The 27,286-nt window shown below is 44.7% G+C and overlaps 1 protein-coding gene across 1 annotated transcript in view; it reads left to right on the forward strand.

The window, feature by feature from the left end:
* MYO3B (myosin IIIB) overlaps positions 1–27,286 on the forward strand; it is a 351,459-nt gene that overhangs the window by 110,221 nt on the left and 213,952 nt on the right. The window contains exon 8 of the mRNA XM_069733111.1: positions 26,579–26,644. Coding sequence (XP_069589212.1) covers positions 26,579–26,644 — 66 coding nt within the window. The remainder of the gene's footprint in view (positions 1–26,578; positions 26,645–27,286) is intronic.

Below are 27,286 nucleotides of genomic sequence, written 5' to 3' on the forward strand. Positions count from 1 at the left end.
AAAAGTTCAGCCACTGCATCTTCCTTCCTAGATTATCCATGTGCAGCTGGTCAGGTAATAGAGGCGAGGATAGTGAGTAACCTATCTTCTATTGCTTGTACAGCGATCCGTTGTCACATCCTTCAGACACATCTCACTTACGTACTTCGGTGGCAGAATATCTTCTCTGTTTTATGCTTAGCATTTATGTAAAGAAATGAGTACAAATGATGGTTAACTCCTTGGTTCTGCTGTTTTAAGCAGGAAATATATATTTGTATATTTTATTTTCTGCATAATACTCTGTTGTAGCCTCCAATTAAGAAGATCTTGTTATTTGCCGCATTCTGATCCGAACACCTGTTTAGGTTACCGTATTTTGCTATTTGGAATACCCAACATGTTACTGTCTGTCCTGAGCAAGGACTGCAGACTAGCGGACGGTGTGATCCAGCTCATAATAATTAATTGTTTCTCGCCATGGTTGTCCTAATGCAATGTTTATTACCAAAGAGGCCTGGAGGTGTCTGTGCTTAAGCAATTAGTGAGACCCATTCAAATCAATGGATTTGCTAGAATACATCTGCATCTGCTGACATCCAATGTGTGCGCTGTACATGGGCTCGCAGTGTACTCGGGCTAATTGTGACAGTGAACCCTTGATCCAGATAAGGAGCATTTGAGCTTTTCTTGGATAGATGATGGTCGAGCATGGTGGATAGCCTGGTGCAATGGAGATGGTACAAGTTGGATGCCAACTGGAGAACTGTAATAAAACAGCAAACAAACGCTAAGCAAAGAGGGACTAATGGAATCAGAATAACAGCACTGCAGAGAACTTGTAGATGAGAATAGAAACATAACAGAGTTTACTATGTCAAGTAACCCACAAATGTAGCAGAGTCCAGCAACATAGTGGAGCTTAGTATGTCAAGTGATTCAGATGTGGAAAGTCTAACAATGCAGCAGAGCTGAGCATGTCAAGTGACTTAAAAATGTAGCAGAGTACAGAAATGTGGAGCTCCCGCTAGGACCGTGGGGTACTCAGTAGCTGGCCGGTTCTTAAAGGGGATGTGGTCATGGCAGCAGTGACCCGGTCCGTTGCCCTGGGCATCCAATTAAAGGGAGGGGATAAAGTGTAGTGAGAAATAAAGTCTATAGAGTAATATTCATGATGCCACTTGTGGTAGTCGGCTAGGGATGGCCGACGCTGCTCAAAGGGATCCGCTGGGGCCGACGGTGATGCAGCTTAGCTGGTTTTGTTCCCCACAGGTGGAGCGGAGGTCCCAGGGCTATCGGGACAGTCTATGAGGGGTTGTAGATGGTGAGGTGCAGAAAATAATTGGAGGACACAGGATTTGCAGCCTCTTTACCTTTTACTGGTGAATTGCAGTCCAGGGCAAACATTACAGGTGATCTTGAAATCCGGGCAGCCTGGAAGCAGTTCGGAATCCCCCTAGCCAGGTGGGGTTGGAAGCCTTCCTTTCTGCGCTGAATTTTGGGTTCTTGATGCCTTAGCTTTCCTCAGGTCCCTCTCTCAATCTGACCCTCAGATGGAACACTACCCGCATGGCAGGCAGCTCGAGCCTTTTTACAGGTGTCCTTTCTCTCGTGGTGACTCCGGGCTCTAATCTGCTGCTGTGCCTTCAGGTGTCGGTGGTGGCCAGGAGACCTGCAGGCTCCTGCGCTCCGGTTTCTGCTGTGGGGCATAAGTTCCCACACAACCTCGGACTCCGGTGTCCGGTTTCTTGCGCTCAAACCTGGAATGAGCCCATTTGCAGCTCCACTCCAGTTTCTCTCTCCTCCTGTGCTTCCTCTCCCTCATTGTCTCACACAGACTAACTACTAATTCCTCCTCCAGACCAGAACTTATAGGGAAGCTATCCTGAAACCGGGATTAGAGCTCCCACTTCTGGCCTGGAGTCAGGAAAGTGTTGTATGCTAGTGTTACCTGTTAAGGGGATCCCTTCTCGCTTCCAGGCATGGCATCACCCTCCCAGAGAGATAGGCAATACCACTGTGGCACCCAGACCCCTGGGGCCTCACAAATGCAGCAGAACTGAGCATGTGAAATGACTCTAGAATGTAGCAGAGTACAGAAATGCAGCAGAAGTGAGCATGTGAAGTGACTAGAATGTAGCAGAGTACAGAAATGCAGCAGAACTAAGTACGTGAAGTGATTCTAGAATGTAGCAGAGTACCGAAATGAAATGCAGCAGAAGTGAGCATGTGAAGTGATTCTAAAATGTAGCAGAGTACAGAAATGCAGCAGAAGTGAGCATGTGAAGTGACTCTAGAATGTAGCAGAGTACAGAAATGCAGCAGAACTGAGCATGTGAAGTGATTCTAGAATGTAGCAGGGTACAGAAATGCAGCAGAACTGAGCATGTGAAGTGATTCTAGAATGTAGCAGAGTACAGAAATGCAGCAGAACTGAGCATGTGAAGTGATTCTAGAAGGTAGCAGAGTACAGAAATGCAGTAGAAGTGAACATGTGAAGTGACTCTAGAAGGTAGCAGAGTACAGAAATGCAACAGAAGTGAGAATGTGAAGTGACTCTAGAATGTAGCAGAGTACAGAAATGCAGCAGAAGTGAGAATGTGAAGTGACCATAGAAGGTAGCAGAGTACAGAAATGCAGCAGAAGTGAGAATGTGAAGTAACTCTAGAATGTAGCAGAGTACAGAAATGCAGCAGAAGTGAACATGTGAAGTGACTCTAGAAGGTAGCAGAGTACAGAAATGCAGCAGAAGTGAGAATGTGAAGTGACTCTAGAATGTAGCAGAGTACAGAAATGCAGCAGAAGTGAGAATGTGAAGTGACTAGAATGTAGCAGAGTACAGAAATGCAGCAGAAGTGAGCATGTGAAGTGACTCTAGAATGTAGCAGAGTACAGAAATGCAGCAGAACTGAGCATGTGAAGTGACTCTAGAATGTAGCAGAGTACAGAAATGCAGCAGAACTGAGCATGTGAAATGACTCTAGAATGTAGCAGAGTACAGAAATGCAGCAGAAGTGAGAATGTGAAGTGACTCTAGAATGTAGCAGAGTACAGAAATGCAGCAGAAGTGAGAATGTGAAGTGACTAGAATGTAGCAGAGTACAGAAATGCAGCAGAAGTGAGCATGTGAAGTGACTCTAGAATGTAGCAGAGTACAGAAATGCAGCAGAACTGAGCATGTGAAGTGACTCTAGAATGTAGCAGAGTACAGAAATGCAGCAGAACTGAGCATGTGAAGTGACTCTAGAATGTAGCAGAGTACAGAAATGCAGCAGAACTGAGCATGTGAAATGACTCTAGAATGTAGCAGAGTACATAAATGCAGCAGAACTGAGCATGTGCTAGTGACTCTAGAATGTAGCAGAGTACAGAAATGCAGCAGAACTGAGCATGTGCTAGTGACTCTAGAATGTAGCAGAGTACAGAAATGCAGCAGAATTGAGAATGTGAAGTGACTCTAGAATGTAGCAGAGTACAGAAATGCAGCAGAAGTGAGCATATCAAGTGACTCATAGATGAAGCAGAGTCAAGCAATGTAGTTGAGTTACAATGATCAGTGAGCACTAGTAATGTAGTACAGACCACTAACACCAATTTAGCAGAATCGAGTAAGTCAGGAGGAACAAGTAGAGAAAGAACGACCTGAGAAGTCACATACTTTTTGAGCTCTCATATGACCATGTTGATGAGAAAATAAAAAGGTTATGGTTCTTGGACAAGGGAAATGAAAAAAAAACCTAAAAATTAAAATGCAATTATAATTTGGAAAGTCGTAAAGGAAGACCAGATCTAGATATGGCATTAAAGGTTTAAAGCATAACATTCTGAGTGCCTGCAGTTGCCACTAGAGGGAGCTAAGATCCTGCATACAACCAATAAGCTCCATATCTCCCTCTAGTGGTGGCTGAAGGCATGTTATGTGTAACATCAATGTCTAGGCTGGGGATTTAAAAAATTTTATTATACAAAATGAAGCTCTTTAAACTATAAGTATATCAGGAAATTAATAAGTGCACCTAATAATGGCATAGTGTGAAATAGTGGGCATCACTTTAAATAATGTAAGCAATCTCCTAATATATTCTCCTGTAAATATTTTTTTCCTTTACGCTCAGATTCAAATCTTGTCTACAACGTGGAGAACGGTAATACATAACTAGAAAAACGATGTATCGCATTATTGATTTGAAAAGTGTCCAAACGAAGGTGTTGTCATTTACCGAGTTTCAATGTCACAGCTGGCAGGAGAAAATGTGTCATCCTGCCACAATAAGACCAATGGCACGGTTCATTGGCTGCCAGTCGCGGTTACATTAAGCAGTCTGCCTAATTACATCCATTCGGAAGCTAATAGTTTACAACAGACAGAAATATGCCGCTTTCGACCTCTAAAAGCATTGTAGTAGGAAACAGGGGCATGAAATATAACATTGCTGTGTATCGCATTTGTTTAGCGGTATTGACTTAGCTATGCCTGGTAATTTAATCCTTCTAGGTATTTCAGAATAATCTGTGATGAACAGATTGTGTAATCAGACCGTACAAAATGATTTCTAATAGGCAAAATTAGCCGCAGTTTGGGAACACCTGTCCGTGTTAGCGTACGGTGGCGCTCCAGGCACGGCGCGTGCTAGGCGTACGAGAGGCCGGGGCGGTGATGGATTTCATCAAGAATGCATAAACTTTTGTAAACTATATGATAAACTATTCCAGAAATAGGAAATACAATCAGCGAGCCATCTGTTACGGGGCGAATCTCTCCAGCAAACGGTTACGTGTGTGCACTATTAACTGAAGCTGTGATATATTGAGCACGGAGAGTCCTGGTGAGCGATGCTCCATGTTACACATCTGTCTGCCTGTGTCAAACTAGGAAAATCATTTCATGTGAGTATATGGAATTTCACACAAGGAAGGGGTTATCTAACCTTTAAAAAATAAATAAAAAGAACATCCGGTATTTAAAAAAAAAAAAAAGCAAAATAAAAGCTACTCGCCTCTCCTTTCTCCCATTGATCCTGTGCTCACCCCCTGGCGGTCTACCCTGTCTTTGTTTCCAAGTGGTCAACACATGACCACTGCAGCCAATCACTGTATTTTACCTTTCACAATAAATCCTCAAGTCAGACTTTATGTATAACCTGAGTGATAAACGGATCAACAATAATAAAAAAGTATACGTATAAATATCATTTCGCAGTGATATAAGATGCTAGCCGACGAGTCGATTCTCTTACTTCAACGGTTATTTTAGACTATGCATTGCAAAAGCAAACAGCTTTCTTCCTCAACCTGAGAGATACATGTTTGTGTGGTATCACAGTATGTCACCTAACTGAAAACCTCTTAATAGACTGTTTTGCTGTCAAAGCTGTTACCTATTGGAAACACAGGTAACAGAAGTCAGAGCAGCTTGCTACTGTACATCAAAATCCACTTCTTTTCAGATAACCTAAGAGAAACCCACTGGTGATGTCACAGCAGCTTATCTAACAGAAACCCACTGGTGATGTCACAGCAGCTTATCTAACAGAAACCCACTGGTGATGTCACAGCAGCTTACCTAATAGAAACCCACTGGTGATGTCACAGCAGCTTACCTAACAGAAACCCACTGGTGATGTCACAGCAGCTTATCTAACAGAAACCCACTGGTGATATCACAGCTGCTTACCTAACAGAAACCCACTGGTGATGTCACAGCAGCTTACCTAACAGAAACCCACTGGTGATGTCACAGCAGCTTACCTAACAGAAACCCACTGGTGATGTCACAGCAGCTTACCTAACAGAAACCCACTGGTGATGTCACAGCAGCTTACCTAACAGAAACCCACTGGTGATGTCACTGCAGCTTACATAAGAGAAACCCACTGGTGATGTCACAGCAGCTTACCTAACAGAAACCCACTGGTGATGTCACAGCAGCTTATCTCACAGAAACCCACTGGTGATGTCACAGCAGCTTACCTAACAGAAACCCACTGGTGATGTCACAGCAGCTTACCTAACCGAAACCCACTGGTGATGTCACAGCAGCTTACCTAACAGAAACCCACTGGTGATGTCACAGCAGCTTACCTAACAGAAACCCACTGGTGATGTCACAGCAGCTTACCTAACAGAAACCCACTGGTGATGTCACAGCAGCTTACCTAACAGAAACCCACTGGTGATATCACTGCAGCTTATCTAACAGAAACCCACTGGTGATATCACAGCAGCTTACCTAACAGAAACCCACTGGTGATGTCACAGCAGCTTACCTAACAGAAACCCACTGGTGATGTCACAGCAGCTTACCTAACCGAAACCCACTGGTGATGTCACAGCAGCTTACCTAACAGAAACCCACTGGTGATGTCACAGCAGCTTACCTAACAGAAAACCACTGGTGATGTCACAGCAGCTTACCTAACAGAAACCCACTGGTGATGTCACAGCAGCTTACCTAACAGAAAACCACTGGTGATGTCACAGCAGCTTACCTAACAGAAACCCACTGGTGATATCACAGCAGCTTACCTAACAGAAACCCACTGGTGATGTCACAGCAGCTTATCTAACAGAAACCCACTGGTGATGTCACAGCAGCTTATCTAACAGAAACCCACTGGTGATATCACAGCTGCTTACCTAACAGAAACCCACTGGTGATGTCACAGCAGCTTACCTAACAGAAACCCACTGGTGATGTCACAGCAGCTTACCTAACAGAAACCCACTGGTGATGTCACAGCAGCTTACCTAACAGAAACCCACTGGTGATGTCACAGCAGCTTACCTAACAGAAACCCACTGGTGATGTCACAGCAGCTTATCTAACAGAAACCCACTGGTGATATCACTGCAGCTTACCTAACAGAAACCCACTGGTGATGTCACAGCAGCTTACCTAACAGAAACCCACTGGTGATGTCACTGCAGCTTACATAAGAGAAACCCACTGGTGATGTCACTGCAGTTAACCTAACAGAAACCCACTGGTGATGTCACAGCAGCTTACCTAACAGAAACCCACTGGTGATGTCACAGCAGCTTACCTAACAGAAACCCACTGGTGATGTCACAGCAGCTTATCTCACAGAAACCCACTGGTGATGTCACAGCAGCTTACCTAACAGAAACCCACTGGTGATGTCACAGCAGCTTACCTAACCGAAACCCACTGGTGATGTCACAGCAGCTTACCTAACAGAAACCCACTGGTGATGTCACAGCAGCTTATCTAACAGAAACCCACTGGTGATGTCACAGCAGCTTACCTAACAGAAACCCACTGGTGATGTCACAGCAGCTTACCTAACAGAAACCCACTGGTGATGTCACAGCAGCTTACCTAACCGAAACCCACTGGTGATGTCACAGCAGCTTACCTAACAGAAACCCACTGGTGATATCACAGCTGCTTACCTAACAGAAAACCACTGGTGATGTCACAGCAGCTTACCTAACAGAAACCCACTGGTGATGTCACAGCAGCTTACCTAACAGAAACCCACTGGTGATGTCACAGCAGCTTACCTAACAGAAACCCACTGGTGATGTCACAGCAGCTTACCTAACAGAAACCCACTGGTGATGTCACTGCAGCTTACATAAGAGAAACCCACTGGTGATGTCACAGCAGCTTACCTAACAGAAACCCACTGGTGATGTCACAGCAGCTTACCTAACAGAAACCCACTGGTGATGTCACTGCAGCTTACCTAACAGAAACCCACTGGTGATGTCACTGCAGCTTACCTAACAGAAACCCACTGGTGATATCACTGCAGCTTACCTAACAGAAAACCACTGGTGATGTCACAGCAGCTTACATAAGAGAAACCCACTGGTGATATCACTGCAGCTTACCTAACAGAAACCCACTGGTGATATCACAGCAGCTTACCTAACAGAAACCCACTGGTGATGTCACAGCAGCTTACCTAACAGAAACCCACTGGTGATGTCACAGCAGCTTACCTAACAGAAAACCACTGGTGATGTCACAGCAGCTTACCTAACAGAAACCCACTGGTGATGTCACAGCAGCTTACCTAACAGAAACCCACTGGTGATGTCACAGCAGCTTACCTAACAGAAACCCACTGGTGATGTCACAGCAGCTTACCTAACAGAAACCCACTGGTGATGTCACTGCAGCTTACATAAGAGAAACCCACTGGTGATGTCACAGCAGCTTACCTAACAGAAACCCACTGGTGATGTCACAGCAGCTTACCTAACAGAAACCCACTGGTGATGTCACTGCAGCTTACCTAACAGAAACCCACTGGTGATGTCACTGCAGCTTACCTAACAGAAACCCACTGGTGATATCACTGCAGCTTACCTAACAGAAAACCACTGGTGATGTCACAGCAGCTTACATAAGAGAAACCCACTGGTGATGTCACTGCAGCTTACCTAACAGAAACCCACTGGTGATATCACAGCAGCTTACCTAACAGAAACCCACTGGTGATGTCACTGCAGCTTACCTAACAGAAACCCACTGGTGATGTCACTGCAGCTTACCTAACAGAAACCCACTGGTGATGTCACAGCAGCTTATCTCACAGAAACCCACTGGTGATGTCACAGCAGCTTATCTCACAGAAACCCACTGGTGATGTCACTGCAGCTTACCTAACAGAAACCCACTGGTGATGTCACAGCAGCTTATCTCACAGAAACCCACTGGTGATGTCACAGCAGCTTATCTCACAGAAACCCACTGGTGATGTCACAGCAGCTTACCTAACAGAAACCCACTGGTGATATCACAGCAGCTTACCTAACAGAAAGCCACTGGTGATGTCACTGCAGCTTACCTAACAGAAACCCACTGGTGATGTCACAGCAGCTTACCTAACAGAAACCCACTGGTGATGTCACAGCAGCTTACCTAACAGAAAACCACTGGTGATGTCACAGCAGCTTACCTAACAGAAACCCACTGGTGATGTCACAGCAGCTTACCTAACAGAAAACCACTGGTGATGTCACAGCAGCTTATCTCACAGAAACCCACTGGTGATGTCACAGCAGCTTATTTAATGGAAACACATTTGTAATATCAAAGCCACCCACCAGACTTAAGCTTCTGGTATCGCAATAGCTTATTACAGGGGTTGTCCGGAACTAAACCGACCCAAGTAAACGGGAGATCACCTGCAGTACTCAACACCAACTTCTAAACAATGTACAGAGCTGCAGTGCTCCGCTCCATACATTGTGTCCATCCGTCCACCGCAGAGCAGATATCAGCTGATTGCTGGGTGTCAGGTTTTGGACTGATTTCATATGGGTGACCTATACTAAGGATACCTCTTCGATAGTATAGTCCTGTACGATCCAATTAAAGGGCAGACACCAGTAACATAGGGCCTCTATGCATAAAGAGTCTAACAGCTCCTCGATTTCCAGTTGCTAACTTGATAACAGCATGGTGCTCTCCATAAATCACCCACAAACCTGTGCTCTGTAGCATTGGGGGTCATGGTGACCCCACTGATCATTAAGTGCAGGGCCGTATTTAGAGTTTCTGCTGCCCTAGGCACTTTTAGTGCTGCCTCCCCCTTTGGTGAGTATGACACTATCGGCAGTGACTTTGGCAAAAATCGCTGATGTGAAAGTCGCCTTTTGCAGCAGATCCGACAGTTTTTCCGCATCTGCCGCGTAATGGATCACTTAGGGCAACACTGCGTTCGGCCTCATTCATTCCCTATGGGACTTACAGACATGTGCGGCTCTTGCGGTTTTGCCGCCATCCGGCAAATGCGGTACTTGCAGCAATGAGAAAAAACACTACTAGCAGTGTTTTATGTATCATCGTAAGTGCAAAACCGCAATTGCCGCACATGTTCGCAAGTAGCCATCATTACCTGTCCCTGCACCTTGCTAGCTCATCCCTATCCAACCCTCCCTGACCTAAAACTACACTATAAAGCTTCAGAAAAGCAATTTATTAACTGCCATATTCCTATGATAATGAGGGCTCTAGGCTACGGCGTAGACTGGGACGGGCAGTCTCCGGGTCTCCATCCTCTCTGTGCACACCCTCAGTCCCTGCCTCACTGCCTGTGCACAGACCACCCTCCACCGCACCCGGTAATCACCGCTCGCAGTAGCATACCAGCAGAGGTGTATCTAGGGTTTCTGGCACCCGGGGAAAGAATTCATTTTGGTGCCCCCCCTCCGCCAAGGACATATGTGATTTGCACACTCAGTCATGTGCCCACGAGCTCCTCTCCCTAATGCTCTCAATGTTCAGTGAAAAACTAAGAGAAGCAGAAGAGAAGCTCGATGTCGCAGGACCATAAGAGTATGTGTCCACGTTCAGGATTGCATCAGGATTTGGTCATGATTTTTCATCAGTATTTGTAGCCAAAACCAGGAGTGGAACAATTAGAGGAAAACTATAATAGAACCATATGCTCCACTTCTGTATTTATCACCCACTCCTGGTTTTGGCTACAAATACTGATGTAAAATACTGACCAAATCCTGATGCAATCCTGAACGTGGACACACACCCTAAGTCTGAAAAATCGCATATGAGTGACGTGTCCATGTGACGACTACTGGAACTTGCAGAGCTGAATCCTGACATCGCAGCTTCTGAATTCTCACAACGCATGCACTGCACTTTTAGGATTCTCCCTTGCCGGTGGACAGTCATGTCAGCACAAGTATGTGATTTGTAGACTTCTGACCACATTCTGACTAGATGTGCCCGGCCTCGCTCAGTTCATTTTCATTGACGGAGGTCACGCATGTCTAGTCAGCACGTGATCGCATTAATGTAAATCCCCAGCATGAGAGAATCCTGACAGCGTGCAGTGTGCACTGTGAGAATTCAGAAGTCTGCAGTCACAAAGAATGACTGCAGACTCATCACAAGCCTGGACATCCCCTTTAAAAGGGACTCTGTCACCTGAATTTGGAGGGAACAATTTTCAGCCATAGGGGTGGGGTTTTCGGGTGTTTGATTCACCCTTTCCTTACCCGCTGGCTGCATGCTGGCTGCAATATTGGATTGAAGCTCATTCTCTGTCCTCCATAGTACACGCCTGCGCAAGGCAAGATTGCAGATTGTGCAGGTACAGTATGTACTACGGAGGACAGAGAATGAGCTTCAATCCAATATTGCAGCCAGCATGCAGCCAGCGGGTAAGGAAAGGGTGAATCAAACACCCGAAAACCCCACCCCTATGGCTGAAAATTGTTCCCTCCAAATTCAGGTGACAGTGTCCCTTTAAATCTCCTAACATATATAAAAACATGAGAGTTAGCATCACAAATAACATTTACATCCAGGTACCTGATAGATGACGTCGCCTCTGGAGCCGTTCTCCTTTTCTTCATCTTGTCCAGATCCCATGATGAGTTTTCTCATCCACAGCCGTCTCTGCAGACTTCCATCTTCGCCGCTCTTTTGCAGAAAGTCTCCACATGACGCCCTTAAAGATACAAGTGTCATTATAATGCTCCCAAATAAAAAATTGCCCCTCACTATATTGTCTGCACAAAGTATGACCCCCACACTGTCCCTCTTATGGTACATGCTCTTCACACTGTCCTCTCCTTTCTATACCAGTCCCCTCTTCACACTGTCCTCTCACACTGTGTCCCCCTTATAGGGCCCAGTATTTATACTCCATATTTATACTCCATCCTCCCACACTGCGTTCATGCCTCCCCCATCCTCCCACCCTGCGTTCATGGCTCCCCCATCCTTCTCCCCTGCAAGCATGGCTCCCCCATCCTCCCACTCTGCGTTCATGGCTCCCCATCCTTCTCCCCTGCGTTCATGGCTCCCCCATCCTTCTCCCCTGCGTTCATGGCTCCCCCATCCTCCCACTCTGCGTTCATGGCTCCCCCATCCTCCCACTCTGCGTTCATGGCTCCCCCATCCTCCCACTCTGCGTTCATGGCTCCCCATCCTTCTCCCCTGCGTTCATGGCTCCCCATCCTTCTCCCCTGTATGCACGGCTCCCCATCCTTCTCCCCTGTATGCACGGCTCCCCATCCTTCTCCCCTGTGTGCACGGCTCCCCATCCTTCTCCCCTGTGTGCACGGCTCCCCATCCTTCTCCCCTGTGTACATGGCTCCCCATCCTTCTCCCCTGTGTGCACGGCTCCCCATCCTTCTCCCCTGTGTGCACGGCTCCCCATCCTTCTCCCCTGTGTGCACGGCTCCCCATCCTTCTCCCCTGTATGCACGGCTCCCCATCCTTCTCCCCTGTGTACATGGCTCCCCATCCTTCTCCCCTGTGTGCACGACTCCCCATCCTTCTCCCCTGTGTGCACGGCTCCCCATCCTTCTCCCCTGTGTGCACGGCTCCCCATCCTTCTCCCCTGTGTACATGGCTCCCCATCCTTCTCCCCTGTGTGCACGGCTCCCCATCCTTCTCCCCTGTATGCACGACTCCCCATCCTTCTCCCCTGTATGCACGGCTCCCCATCCTTCTCCCCTGTATGCACGGCTCCCCATCCTTCTCCCCTGTGTGCACGGCTCCCCATCCTTCTCCCCTGTATGCACGACTCCCCATCCTTCTCCCCTGTATGCACGGCTCCCCATCCTTCTCCCCTGTATGCATGGCTCCCCATCCTCCTCCCCTGTGTGCACGGCACCCCACTTTTTTCCCTGTCATACTTACCTCTCACCGGCGCGCAGCACAGAACTTCCTGGCATCTCAGCGTCTTCCTTCCTGTCTTCAGCGGTCACATGGTAGCGCTAATTAAGGGTGATGAATATGCGCATATTCATCACCCTTAATGATCGGTACCATGTGACCGCTGAAGACAGGACGGCGCTGAGACGCAGTTGCAGCCACCGCTGGAGGAAGGTGAGTATTACGTCTTCAGGGAGGGAGGGAAGGGGGCGGGAAGGAGGGAGGAGGGGGGGCGGGAAGGGGGGAGGGAGGAGGGGGGGCGGAAACTTGACCCCGGAGTTTTATAAAATAAAAAAAAAAAAAAAGGAAAAAACCTAGCTCAAGGGCGCCCCCCCGCATCCCGCCGCCCTAGGCACGTGCCCTCAAGTGCCTAGTGGCAAATACGGCCCTGATTAAGTGATGTCATATAATGATATGCCATCAATTTTTCAGAAAGCTTTACTACTTTAACACTTATAAACCTCACACTTCATTCCTGCTTTTTTACCACCTATACTGTCACGCCGATAATGGCGATAAGGGCAGGACGGTGTACTGGGACCCGCACCTGTCCCTGCCACTATAAGGGGCCCTGGCTTTTCCTTATCTCAGGGGTACCTATGATGGTTAGGAGGCCTGAGCCACCAGCGTATCCTTGTCTCCTGTGCAGGCCCTATCAGTGGCCCCCTCTCCCCCCCCCCCAGGGAGGAGGACTGCACCAGTGTATAAATACAACAATAAACAGGGTATACAGACAAGGTAACTAAAAGTCTCAAACTCACCAAATGCTCACACAACCACAGAGGAAACACAGAGAAGGGAAGAGAAGGAAAAAACTAGGAAGGAAAACAGGTTTAACATGCAACCAAAACAGCAGACACCAATCTCTGTAAATAAACCTCCAAGCTCCTAATACCACGCTCCTTCAACCTCCAAATCAGGCAGCAAAACTGATCACTGACAATAGCTGTAGACAAGGCTGAGTCTATATGGAGGAGGGGATTACAAAATCCACTCCAGCTGAGAGACCCAGCTCATAGCAACTCAGCAACAAGGTTAACTCCTGCACTGCTGGCACAAAGCAGCCAGGTCAGAATACAGGAGAAGAGCTTCTGTTCACTGTGTGTGACCGAGGCCCAGAGTGCTGCTGTTCTCTGGAATCTCTTTGTTGCGATAGCCCCGTGACATATACATTGTCTATGAAACATTAATCTAGAAGATACAGAAAAGTTCCTAAACTCTGTGTTAGCATTTCGTAAGAAGTAAAAAGAAATGGAATGTGACGGCTTATTTGACTGGTTAATTGAACATCTGTTAATTCAAGGGCAATTTGATGTCATGGAGGCTGAAATTTGCAGCGGATAGGAAAAAAGTTTGCCAGAAACCAGCAATGTTTTATACATATATATGTGTTATATTCCATGACGCCTTAATTAACAATTAGTGGGAATTTTTGATGGAGGTGGTCTCTCCGTCTGTCCCTAGATAGAATGTAAGAAAACATTTCAGTATTCGAAGATTTTAATACCTACTAGTCAGTGGATTCCTTTATCAGCTCCAGCATACTGGTCTATCCATAAAATTACCATATTACCTAGAGCCAAAGTCCTAAATATTACTGCAACTAGATTTACAAGTTATCATCTATCCTCAAGACAATGGGGATCTTTTATCCCCATTAGAATGGGGTGACAGTTCTCACTCGCTTTTCATTCTCTATGGATCTGCCGATCGCTGAATTACGGTAGTTTTTTTTTCCAACAGATCCAATAGTGAATTAATGGAGCAGTGGTCGGGTGTCAGACCTACAGGTCCATTTCGTAACGAGGGTACAAATTCAGTGCAGGTCCCAGCTGTACAAAACCCACCCATCAGAAAGTGATCACGTGTCCTACAGATGACCAATGCATGTGTCTTCTGCAACCAATAGCTAGTTCAGTACTCATGTCAAAGTGGACGGCATGAGATTTCTGAGTCCAGAAACTTCTGACATGACTTCTTACAGTAACCACACCAGTCTCACCAGGTCTCAGATATCTATGTATTTAATAATGTACACAGTTAGTATTGTATAATGTGGCGACCGCTTTAAAACAATATAAAAGTTGTTTCAATGTAAATTCAAGATTTATAACCAGTTTAATGTATCTATCGAGTCAGTCATAGGCTAATTTTCATAGGCCGGTTTTCAAGCAGCAATGATCTACATATTGATTGAAAAATTATGCGGCGATCCTCTAGAACAAACCATCAATTATTAGCATGAAATCACTTCCCGACCTGAACACCTGCCATGCGTCCTTATGTCTGAAGCTCTATATACGGTCTTTTCATTGTACGGGAAGGTTTAGGATTATGAATATATTCTACAGACGCTGCCGAGGGTGTTATACTCCTCACATCACATAATAGGAGTAATAGCACGCCGCTATGTAGCCGCTATGTATTCTCCTCTTCTACCCAGCACAGAATGCCAGCAGCTTATATGGCGCCCTAATGGGGTTCTATGATAAAATGGCCCCTTGGCACAGGCAGCCTGTGATGGACTAATTATACACTCATCTGAACAAGCCCTTCAGATCTGTCACCTCTCATCTTCTCTGTGTTAGTAAATACTTGTATATCCCATGAAATCGTTCTGGAGTTTCTTTTCTTAGACGTCTACATTATACTGTCCCTCTGTTATTCCTATTTACGGCCACATTGGCAAGTAGGTGTTCTTACGGTTTCTCTTGTCCCTGCACAATATGATGATGTCAGTAGTGATTGGACAGTGTCAGAGTGTGAAGGGACACACCCACAACTGGTCACACCCAGTTGCCTACTTATACATTTCTAGTAAGAATAGCCCCTTTTTTTTAGTTTGCCAAGATGCAACCGACCAGGCTGAGAACCACTGGTGAATGAGATGCTGCGAATGAGCCGGGATGAACTGCGGTGACCTCTGGACCGTGGGAAAATGCCAGTGATGAGGTCACTTGATAACCAGCCTTGCTAAAGCTGACTGTTGAGGGTTGTAGCCCCTAGCTGTGAGTTTTTCCTGGCTTTTTATCAAAAATAGAGGAGAACCCACACCAGGTTTATCATTCATTTATTTAGTTATATTGCAGGCGGTGGGTGGGGAAATACCCCCATCATCCGCTCCTGCTGTCACTGTTATTAGCGGCAGCAGGTGTCGGATGATGGGAGTAATAGTCCCAAAAGCCCCTAACTGCTGTCATTATTCTGACTTGAATATAAGGGCTCATACTCACTTGCGTGAAATACAGCTGAGTCTCGCATGTTAAAACCAGGCTCTGCCGCCGGCACTCCAGAGCGGCGCGTGCGGCCACATAGCAATACATGGAGCTGCACGATCCGCTCCCAAGTGCCGGCGGCAGAGTCGGGTGTTACCATGCGAGACTCGACCGTATTTCACGCAAGTGAGTATGAGCCCTAACTCTCATCATTCTCCCCTGCTCGCGCCAATTGCCGGCAGAGCAGGGGAGAATGATGACAGCCGTTTTCAGCACCTGCCGCCGGAGGAACAGCGCTTACTGTATCACTTCTTCCCCGGCACCGATGCGTGTCACACAGATGAAATCCATGTGTCTTCTCCATGTGCGGGACTTTTTTGTAAAAAACGGACATGTCTACGTGTGGGGCACACAGACACGTTCTGTGGAAACACACTGACATGTTCACAGACACATTCATTTGACTGGGTCTACGTGTGTCAGTGTCTCCGGTACGTGTGAAAACTGTCACTACATGTACTGGAGACATGGACGTGTGAAAGAGGCCTAAGGGAGCAGGCGCATTACCAATTTTCATTTTCTAGTGTAAGTTCCATCTGTGGCTTTCACATAGAGCATTCATACCTGTGATATTTTATGGCTCTGTGCACATGTCCAGTTTTTTTCCATGGACCCAGTGGTCCGTGGAGAAAATCAGAGACATGTCCAAATTAGATCCGATTGTCAACTCAAAATTAGAAACTCAAGTTGATGGATTTGTGAAAAAAATAGGACCGCACTAAGATGCCATCCGAATATGTTCCAATTTTCATGGATTGACAAAATGGAGAAAGTGGAGAACCTTTTTTTTTCTCTCCACATCCAAGAAAAATTGATGCCACTCTGATGAGAATGATCGGACTGTTTTTCTAAGATATAGAGAAATTTGTCATGTGACCGTACCCTAAATGTGGAGATCATTGGAATACCAAGCATAAGACACAAGCCACATGCCCCAGGTTTCTAGATTAACTACTAACTACATAATCCTGGAATTGTGTACTGTATTTTTCTTTTTGTCAGCTATTTTGGAGACCATTTAGAGCATGCACCTAAAATTATACCATGTAGGGGGCATCTTTATAGATGGAAGATCTCAAAAGTCATTATTGCTGTTGGTAGAGTTAAATAACTCCCAAACCTCTAATCGTTATTCCGTAACCTGCCATAGTTTCTAGCCATGAACACAAGAATCTTATTCTTTTACTGCTTCCAGTCTTATATTCCCTGTGTTGAAAAATTAAGTGACTTGGCCAAGGTCGCCAGAAGCTAACTAAGGAATCGATCCAGACTTCTGTGCTCAAATTCAGTGCCGCAGTCTCTGGAGCTGACAGCTGCGCGATTCCATTTCCCATCTAGAAAGAATTGTGTTCTGTAGGCTCACACCTGCTAACATGCCTTATGACACAGGCAGAAAGGTAATTTTCTCCCTGATACAAGACTCGGATAATAGTTTGGATTATTTCGAGTGTTATCATAGACTTTACACCAAAATGTAAATGTCCAGTATAAAAATAGTTGTGGTAGTACTGACATTCACGCTATTGAGTTCATTGGTCATGGGGAACATAAAGTTAATTGATTTTTGAGTTCTGGTGATGGTTCAACAGGAAAAGGTTTTATTTTATTTTTCTATATTGTGATCATAGTCATCAATCACCAACAAGAGTTCAATTTCCCCCCTATGGAATCAGCTGATTCTTGAGGGTATGTTCACACAGCAAATGTTTCCGGTTGCAGAAAACTGGATTGTAGGTTACCAAATATCACACACACGTTGCAAAAATAATAATCTAAACAGAATTGCTCCGTACTACAGAATTTATCATTTGTTGTGGTTTGTCTCCATATGTTTTAGACTTTGCTCCCCATTACCTTTGCATCCGCAGCAAAATCTGCCACTCCCCAAAAAACTAAACTTTTCAAACTTAAAAAAATAAATTAAAAAAAGCAGAAAACAATCACCATACTTGTTTTATCTGGTGCATCCATGGCTTTCTTTCCTGGTCCTCTACTGGTTCCTGTTCAACACGGCCTTATCTGATGATGTGTCCTTAGAAGCCCTTGGGAGCCCTTGGGAAGGGAAACATTTTTTAATTATCATTTTGCACTATTTACAGCTTAAAATCTGCAGACATAAAACTAAAACCAGCACAATTTTGTGCAGACTTGTCACTGGAGATATCCCTGTGATTCCTGGCAGAATGGCTGACACTACAGATTGGCTGTATCCTTCTGAAAGACCAGTGAGGAGCACTAGAGCAGCAGAGAATTTAAGGTTTCGTCTCACGATCTTTTCTGAAAACGCACCACCTCCTGACTTCGTGGCGGCTGGTGAATGAGCGCTCCTGTTTGATTGACATTTTAGGCCAACGGCATTGGCGTGCTGCTGTAAGACTAAGGCTGGCCAGGATCCGGAGCCAACAGCGCACTCTGGGGATCTGTAGGATCTGTGCAGTGCTCACAAGCTCAGCATGAAAGGGCTTGTAAATGCTTTGCATGTTCAACCACCGCTCTAAGACATAATCAGTTGCCAGTCACCTTGGCAAGAGCATTATTTATTATGCTTATTCGTATAGAGAAATCCTTTTTTGCAGCGCTTTATAGACACCATCTTCACTGTCCCCATTGGGCTTACAATCTAAATCCTCTTTCAGCATGTCTTTTAAGTGTTCAAGGAAACCAGGGCACATGTTGAGAACATACAAACTCATTGCAGATGTTGTCCTTGGTGGGATTTGAACCCAGGACCCCAGCGCTGCAAGGCAACACTGACCACTGAGCCACTTTGCAGTAAACAATGAAAAGTTAAAGGGGTTGTCCACTACTAGGACCACTCCTTCTTTCTTTCTTTCAACATTCTTTTTATTATGTAAAAGGTAACAAGAACAGTGAACATACAATAATCTCAATCATAGCGATATTGGACTACAACTGTTGATGGATAGAATGGCATGAAAGAGATAGAAAAGAAGAGAACTAGAGTCTTCTTTGAGGAGCCATAACAACAATTACAAGTCCAGAAGCTTAGAGAATCAGTAGTATCCAAATTTTGATTAGTTTTCCTGACACAAAACAATTGGATTAACAATGAAATAAGCGAATCAATCAATGTCCTCTAAGAGGAGGATTGCAGAGAGAGACAAACAAAAAAAGGGGGAGGGGGATGGGGAGGGAGGGGTGATGGGGAAGGAGGGAGGGGATAAAGTAGGGGAGGGGGGTGGCGGCCCGGCGAAGCAAAAACAAAAGCAGAAGGTAGAATAGGTAATTTTAATTATCTGAACAGTTTTCAGAAATTTCTAGTATAAACTTAGGATTGGATCTAAATTGTATCCAGGGTTCCCATGTCTTGTGAAAGGAGAGTAATGATTCTTGTGTGCTGGCTACCAACTCGGCTGTGTGGAACAATAAATCAGTTTTTTCTAGAACTTGTTTTTTGGAAGGGGTTTGGGTTGACTTCCAACAAGTAGGAATTAAGTATCTGCCAGCGGCTATAATGTTATTAGCCAACTTTGAAGCTGGGGGGTCTTCCGGCCATAAGGGCAGGTTAAGAAGAGCAGATTGGGGTTTAATCTGGGGGGATCGATTCAGAACCTCCGCAATTATATTACCAACCATTTGCCAGAAAGTCGTGATCCCTGGGCAGGTCCACCACGTGTGAAAATATATGCCTAAGTCTGCATTGCATCTCCAGCATTTGTCTGAGGCAGAAGTATGCCATTGGTGTAATTGAGTTGGTGTTCGATACCACCGAGTTACAATTTTATAAGAGTTTTCTTGGATTTTCACACATTGGGAGGGGCCATGGGACCGCTTATATATAGAGGCAATTTGATCTGGTGTAAAATGAACATTTAAGTCTTTTTCCCATAGTCCAATATAAGCTCTTTTAATGTCATCTTTTCCCATGACTAGAGAGTTATATAGTTTGGATAGGACTTTTTGTGGTTGTTTGCGTTGGGCACAAAGTTGTTCAAAGCAAGAGATCGGACGAGGTAAGGCAAGCTGTATCTTGTATTTAAGACAATAATCCCTGATCCTATTAATATGAAGAAAGGAGAAGTTGAGATGGGGTTTAAGAGCTTGGAGTTCCGGGAGAGTCATCAAAGAACCACCTGAAAACACTTGATCTATCGATATTGGAAAGTCCGCCGGGTTCGGTGAAGCAGCGTCGGGGACTTTAGGTAGTCTAAGGGGAATGTGGCCAGTTATATCTTGTAATGTTAGTATTGGGGAAAGAGGGGGGGTAGCTTTGGGGAATTCTGTCCTCCATAGTTTGAGTGTTGCCAGGGTGATTTCATTCGTGACTAGACGAGGTAACTTAATGTAGTCGTGTAGAAGAGCCATAGATCTCAGGGGGGCAGGCGCCAAGTGATCCTCTATGGATAACCAAAGTTTACTGGATGGGTTTCTGACCCAGTCCACTATCCTAGACATCATTGCAGCTCTGTAATATTTAAAAATGTCTGGAACCCCCATCCCACCCTGAGATCTGGGGAGAGTGAGTGTTCTGGTATTAATTCGAGGACGTTTGTTGTTCCATATGTAGTTAATGAAGAAAGAGTTGATTTTTGATAGGTAGTGGTTGGGGACATGAATGGGAAGCATCTGAAAGAGATATAGAAATTTGGGGAGTATTATGCTTTTTAATAGGTTTTTCCTACCCATCCAAGATAAGAAAGGAACTTTCCAAGAACGAACAATTGAGATAGCTTTATTTAGCATAGGTGTAAGGTTGAGGTCGAGTAGTTCGCCTGCGGATCTTCCAATTTTAATGCCCAAATTTGTTATAAATTTTGGAGGCCAATTAAATGGGTAAAGTAGCTTTAGATTATCTACTATAGCCTGAGATATATTTAGGCTAATCGCCTCGGATTTAGATGGGTTCACTTTAAAGTTAGAAACCCCTCCATATGCTTCTAATAAGCGGACAAAGGCAGGGATCCCTCTTTGTGGTTCCGATAAAAATATCAGAAGGTCATCAGCAAAAGCCGCGGATTTGTGATGGGAACCACCTATTTGGATTCCCTTAATTTCTGCGTCCTGTTGGATACTTTGAATCAAAGGCTCCATAGCAAGCACGTATAGAAGGGGGGACAAAGGGCATCCCTGCCTCGTGCCGTTTCGTATCTGGAAGGGTTCTGATAACATATTAGGACCACTCCTTCTTGATCAAAATGTTTGGCCCTCATAAAATAATAAAGCCTATACTCACCTCCCGTGCCGGCGTCGTTCCCGCTGTGTCGGCACTCGTGTTCACGGGGCTCCCATGCTGTTGTTGTGACATGTGATGCTGGCATCCAATCAGCGCTGGCGTCACTGTCCCCTCCTTCGGACAAATCGAACATGAAGAAGATGTCCGGACTACAGCAGATCCCAGACTTCCTCTTCATGCTCAATTCGACAGGAGACGGGGACAGTGACGCCAGCGCTGATTGGGCGCTGGGGTCACGTGTCACAACAACAACACGGGAGAGCTGGGACTGCGAGTGCTGACGCCGCAGGAACAGCGCCAGCATGGGAGGTGAGTATAAGCTTTATTATTTTATGGGGACCAAGCGAGGGGTACTACAGGAAGTTGTCCAAGTTGTGGCCAACTTGTTTAAGGTATGGGGAGAACAAAGCCAAATTTTATTAATAAGTAAGTTGCAAAGTTGATTGTGATTATAAGCACTTTGCCAAATTACCCATCTAAGCAGCTGGCAATAACAGGTAAGTTATGCTTCTTTTATGATTTTATTGCACTCTCTCCCATTAGCCTGTTTTTTCTTCGTTATGGTTTTCAGCCCTAACACCACTAACACCATTATGGACCTCCCTCCTCCACCTGACGTAACCCCATTTTTCACCTTATACAGACCTGGTAACGATGATTAATTACTTGTCTACAAATGGCGCTGCTGATAATCTGTAGGAGGAATCATTTTTACCTCCTCTTTTAAGGGTCCATCATGGTTTAAGAATATAAAAAAAATCCCTGACTGCCTCGCCAACTGCTGGCTCTATTGAACCACAGTTTTTTCATCTGTTTCCCAGATGTTAGTTCAGTGAGTGGGCAGATGGCCAAATCTGCTAAAAATTGGCAAATTCAAGTGCAATTCAAGCAAAGAAATTGCACATTTACTACAAGATTTGTATCTCACAGTCAATTTATAGTTTAAATATGTTTTTGATAGCGAATCACTTACTGCATATGTCAGTGTATCATGTATTATTAATCACAGCCGGTTGTGCATTAGCACCTTTCACACGAGCATATAAAATGCATCTATTTATAGTCTCTGACAAAACATATGGCTGAATTTACCTTTTTCTGTTCATTTTTTTTAGCCTTATAAATCCACGTGAAAAACTCCATGCAAACATAGCCTTAAATATCCACGTGTGATATGTGGTATAAAAGCTTAAAGGGAACCTATCATGTCCCCCAAATGTTATTACCCTGAAGATATAGAGTTAATCCACAGGTAAATAGCGTGACAATTTTGTCTTCCTGAAAGTGCGGCTACCTGGTGAAAATTAATTTTATTCCTCCCAGCAGCCGCTGGCTTTCAGTCATAGAAGCACGCCCGAAGCGGTTACAGTCATCGCTCACAGCATTGTGAGCTGTGGCTGTCAACATGCCCCCACACTTTGATTGACAGCTAGTTCAGCACAGATGCGCTCCAGAGCTGGCTGTCAATCAAACTGCAAGGGTGTTTTATAGATAATGCTCTCTGTGTACAGAGCAGTGACTGTAGCCACCCTGGACAATCCTGTATGACTGAAAGCAGGAGGCTGCTGGGAGGAATAAAGATCATTTTTTCCCAGTAGCTGCGCTTTCAGTAGGCGGCCAGACAGCATTTTCACGCTATTTACGTGCTGATTAACCCTATATCTGCAGGTTAAAGGTGTTTGGGGATATGACAGGTTCTTTTAAAACAGATGAGTCTATCGGAAGCAGTGATGTTAGGGTGAAGGCATACAAACATTTATTTTCTACCCCAGAAATAGTTTACCTCTAGTGGATAGGAATGCTGGAATGGACAAAACTTTTTCTATTTTGGCTAAAAATGTAACTAAAAGTAATTATGTACTGTAAGTTGCTTTCAAAATATTATTGCAATTAGTAGATTATTATTATTATTTATTATTATAGCGCCATTTATTCCATGGCGCTTTACATGTGAGGAGGGGTATATATTATAAAAACAGGTACAATAATCTATAGATCATTATTTTTCGTAAACTGATCAAAATCATATCCCTAAATAATTCATGTGGTTATCACAGGCATGTTCCTTCATGATACAGTAGAACTACAAGTTCAATCATACCATGGAAGTCAGTTTCTAAGATTGCAGGTAGATACAAGAGAATGTATCATCTAATTTCTGGTACTTGCTGATACATATGGAATTAGAGATTAAGATTTAAGATATTCAGATTTCTCACATATCTGGTGTTCTTGTTTCTGAAACAAAAGTAAATGTATTTTTAAGCGTACATTCACATTGCATTCTGGCACTCGTTCAATGGCCTCATTGGGGTTTACATCTGAACCCCCCGCAAAATGGAATCCGGAAATGTGTTTTGTCGGGGCCATAGACTATAATGGTGCCAGAAGAGCAAATGTGCGCCCTGACATGCATAATTTTCGGGAGTATATGCCTACTGGAGGAGGACAATCAAACGTAGTAGACTGGCAGTATATGAAAATGTTCTATAGGCAGTTTTTGGCTTTCTTTTGATTCATATTTATACTGTATGTTTTTGGTTAGATGAAGTGCAGCTCTACTGTGAGCTGACATGATTATATTGTGCGTCAATTTGATGTTTACATTTTTTTATCAATAAAATATTGCACATTTTGGTGAACCCTGTGTATATGACATGTTTCTTTTTGTTTTGTCTTGTTTTGTCTTTTGTGTTTATTTTCTGCACATATTTCCATAAGAATAATCTGCTGTGTATACAGCCATTGAGAGCTCATACTAGTGTACCCTTAAATGGGTTGTCCCAGTTACAAAAATCTATGTCCCTGACTGCAGTTTGTTAGAAAATTACAAACTGCTCTCTGTTCATAATCCCCAGGTCCATCGCTGAGTCTCTGGTGCTGACCTTATTCCATCGCTGAGCCTCTGGTGCTGGCCCTGTTCCATCGCTGAGTCTCTGGTGCTGACCTCGGTCCATCGCTGAGGTCCATCACTGAGTCTCTGGTGTTGACCTCATTCCATCGCTGAGCCTCTGGTGCTTCTCCCGATCCATCGCTGAGCCAATGGTGCTAACCTCAGTCCATTGCTGAGATTCATCACTGAAAGTCTGGTGCTGACCTCAGTCCATCACTGAGTTTCTGGTGCTGACCTCGGTCCATCGCTGAGGTCCATCACTGAGTCTTTGGTGCTGACCTCGGTCCATCGCTGAGCCTCTGGTGCTTCTCCCTATCCATCGCTGAGCCACTGGTCCTGACCTCAGTCCATTGCTGAGATTCATCACTGAATTTCTGGTGCTGACCTCAGTCCATCGCTGAGCCTCTGGTGCTGACTTCGGTCCATTGCTGAGGTCCATCACTGAGTCTCTGGTGCTGACCTCGGTCCATCGCTGAGCCTCTGGTGCTGACCTTGGTCCATTGCTGAGGTCCATCACTGAGTCTCTGGGGCTTCTCCCATTCCATTGCTGAGTCTCTGGTGCTGCTCCCGGTCCATTGCTGAGTCTCGGGTGCTGCTCCCGGTCCATTGGTGAGTCTCTGGTGCTGTCCTCGGTCCATCGCTGAGGTCCATCACTGAGTCTCTGGGGCTTCTCCCAATCCATTGCTGAGTCTCTGGTGCTGCTCCCGGTCAATTGCTGAGTCTCGGGTGCTGCTCCCAGTCCATCACTGAGTCTCTGGTACTGACCTCGGTCCATCGCTGAGGTCCATCATTGAGTCTCTGGTGCTTCTTCCAATCCATTGCTGAGGATCTGGTGCTTCTACCGGTCCATTGTTAAGTCTCTGGTGGTGCTCCCGGTGTCTGGTATTGGCTGCACTACTGATATCATGTCAACACCTCGGCAGTCAATCAGTGAGTTCAGCGGCTCTTAAGGTTTTTTTTGACAAAACATGGGCAAAGTCGTTGAGCTCACTGATTGGCTGCTGCGCAGTGGATGTGATGTTAATATTGCAACCAATACCAGGCCCCGGGTGCAGTACCAAAAACTAAGAGGTGGCACCGAGGACACTGATTAAAGAGCAGTTTGTTATTTTATAAAAGTGAACGTGGAGCTCAAGATTTTCTGAAATAGGAAAACGCCATTAAAGAGAACGTGTCAGCACGATTTTGTAATGTAAACTAAAGATATGGCTGTAATGGGGGCTGTAATAAAGATTACTGTAAATAGATAGCTTGGGTGAAGAAATCTGCTTTGTTTTTCTTATAAAATCACCATTTGAAGTTTTCTTCTAATTAGATTTTGGTGCACAGGGACCAGGCTGTGCGCTGGGTCTTCTCCTCCTTGTCTGTGATTTCCCAGTTCCTTGGCCGGCCTCCTAGTATTTTCAGCACCTTTACAGCCATGTCTTTACTTTACAAAATCATGCTGATGGGTTCTCTTTAAAGCTATGGAACAGGTTTTTTATTATTTAATCTTGCCACACACTTGAGCTAAATGCAGACACGAACTGGTCCACGAAAGTGCCAGAGGCTCCTTAAACGAGCCCAGTGCCGCACCACACTGTCCCTTAACTGTCCATCACAACACAACCATAGTTTGAAGGCAACAGACAAGACTATTAGTATTGATGATATGTGCTGCATGTTCAATCATGAAAACAGACTTTACAATGTAATTTAATGTGGATGTGTACAATTTTGAGCATCACACTAATGTCGTGGTTCCATTCCATCCGCTAACACTGGGTTTATCAGGTTTCCTTCTATACTTTTTTTTACTCTCACAATCTATCCCTATACATCACAGCCACATAAGACCTAGGGGGATAGGATTGTTTTCTTTCCCATGTGTTCTTGAATGTAGAATTGGCGACACAGCATCCTTTAACTATTCTACATTACCCTTAGGCCTCATTCAGACATCAGTTTTTCTCACTTACGAGAAAAACAGATCAATTATTTTGATCAGGTTCTAATCAAACTTATCAGAGTTTGACCAGAGTTTGGCCCAAGTGTCATCAATTTCTCTCGTACGTGGAGGAAAAAAACCATTTTTGACCTTCGATTTTTTTCACAAACCCATTGCCTTGCATTGCTGATTTTCAATCTGATCCTCCCATCAAAATTAGACTTGTCTCTTTGATTTTCCGCAGTTCTTTTGATCCGTAAAAAAAATCACGGACGTGTGAATGGCCCCATAGACCTTCAGAGGCATGAGTGATATCCGTGAAAACCACAGCTAGCACTCATACATGAACATCGGATGTCTTATGAGGTCTTAAAGAGGTTATAGTGTGTTTAAAAAACATGGGTGTTCACCTCCAAACTCAGCACCTTGCTAGTTCCTAGGTTGTGAGTGGTATTGCCGCTCCAGCCCCATTGACTTCATTACAGCTGAGCTGCAATTACAGACACATCCTAGGCACACCGCTGGCAAAAAAAAGCAGCCATGTTTTTCTAATCCTACACAACCCCTTTAACATTGGTTTTGGCTTGTGTATGATGTGTCCTGATATCTTCGTTTGTACTAATAGTCATCCATTTTCTTGTTCTAGAAACCCTCCACCTACATTACTTCATCCCAATCAATGGTCCAGAGCCTTCAGCCACTTTATTGCACAGTAAGTCTTTATACACACTTATAAGGCCATGTTACTTTTCTATCTAATCTACAATGGTGGGTTAAACATTACGTATTTGTTGGAGTCTCGGTACTGAAATTCTGGAACAACGTTCAGTTTTACCACTAACAGTTTAATAAAAATCTAGGCACAATGTGGATTTTCCAAGGGCTCATACAGATCAGAGTTTTCCTCGTATGAAAAAAATCGGTTGAGGTTTCACCAGATTTTCATCAGAGTTTGTTCACAGTTTTATCATTTTGTTTCTAATGAGAAAAAAAGGTTTCTTCACCCTCTCTAATCAGTCTGAACGTGATGGCATCCAAGTGCGGTCCGATTTTTTTCAATGCTCAGTTTCATCCGAGACTTAGATCAACCTTGGACATGCCTCCACGATTTTGCAGGAACACAGTCAGTAAAAATCACGGTCCTATGGGCAGCCTCGTTGACTCTCATAAGTTTCAGTGCTATCCATGAAAAACACTGGTAGCACGCGACCATGAAAAACTGAAGTGTGAATGAGCCCTGATTCTACTCTGGATTTAATTAATTGCAATTCTATTAATTCAGCAGCTAAATTCTGCACAAGACTAATATATGGTCAAGAAATAAATTATGGTTCTTATATTCAGATACATAAAC

The sequence above is a fragment of the Ranitomeya imitator genome, chromosome 7 (genome assembly GCF_032444005.1).
Source record: "Ranitomeya imitator isolate aRanImi1 chromosome 7, aRanImi1.pri, whole genome shotgun sequence".
Lineage (NCBI taxonomy): Eukaryota > Metazoa > Chordata > Amphibia > Anura > Dendrobatidae > Ranitomeya > Ranitomeya imitator.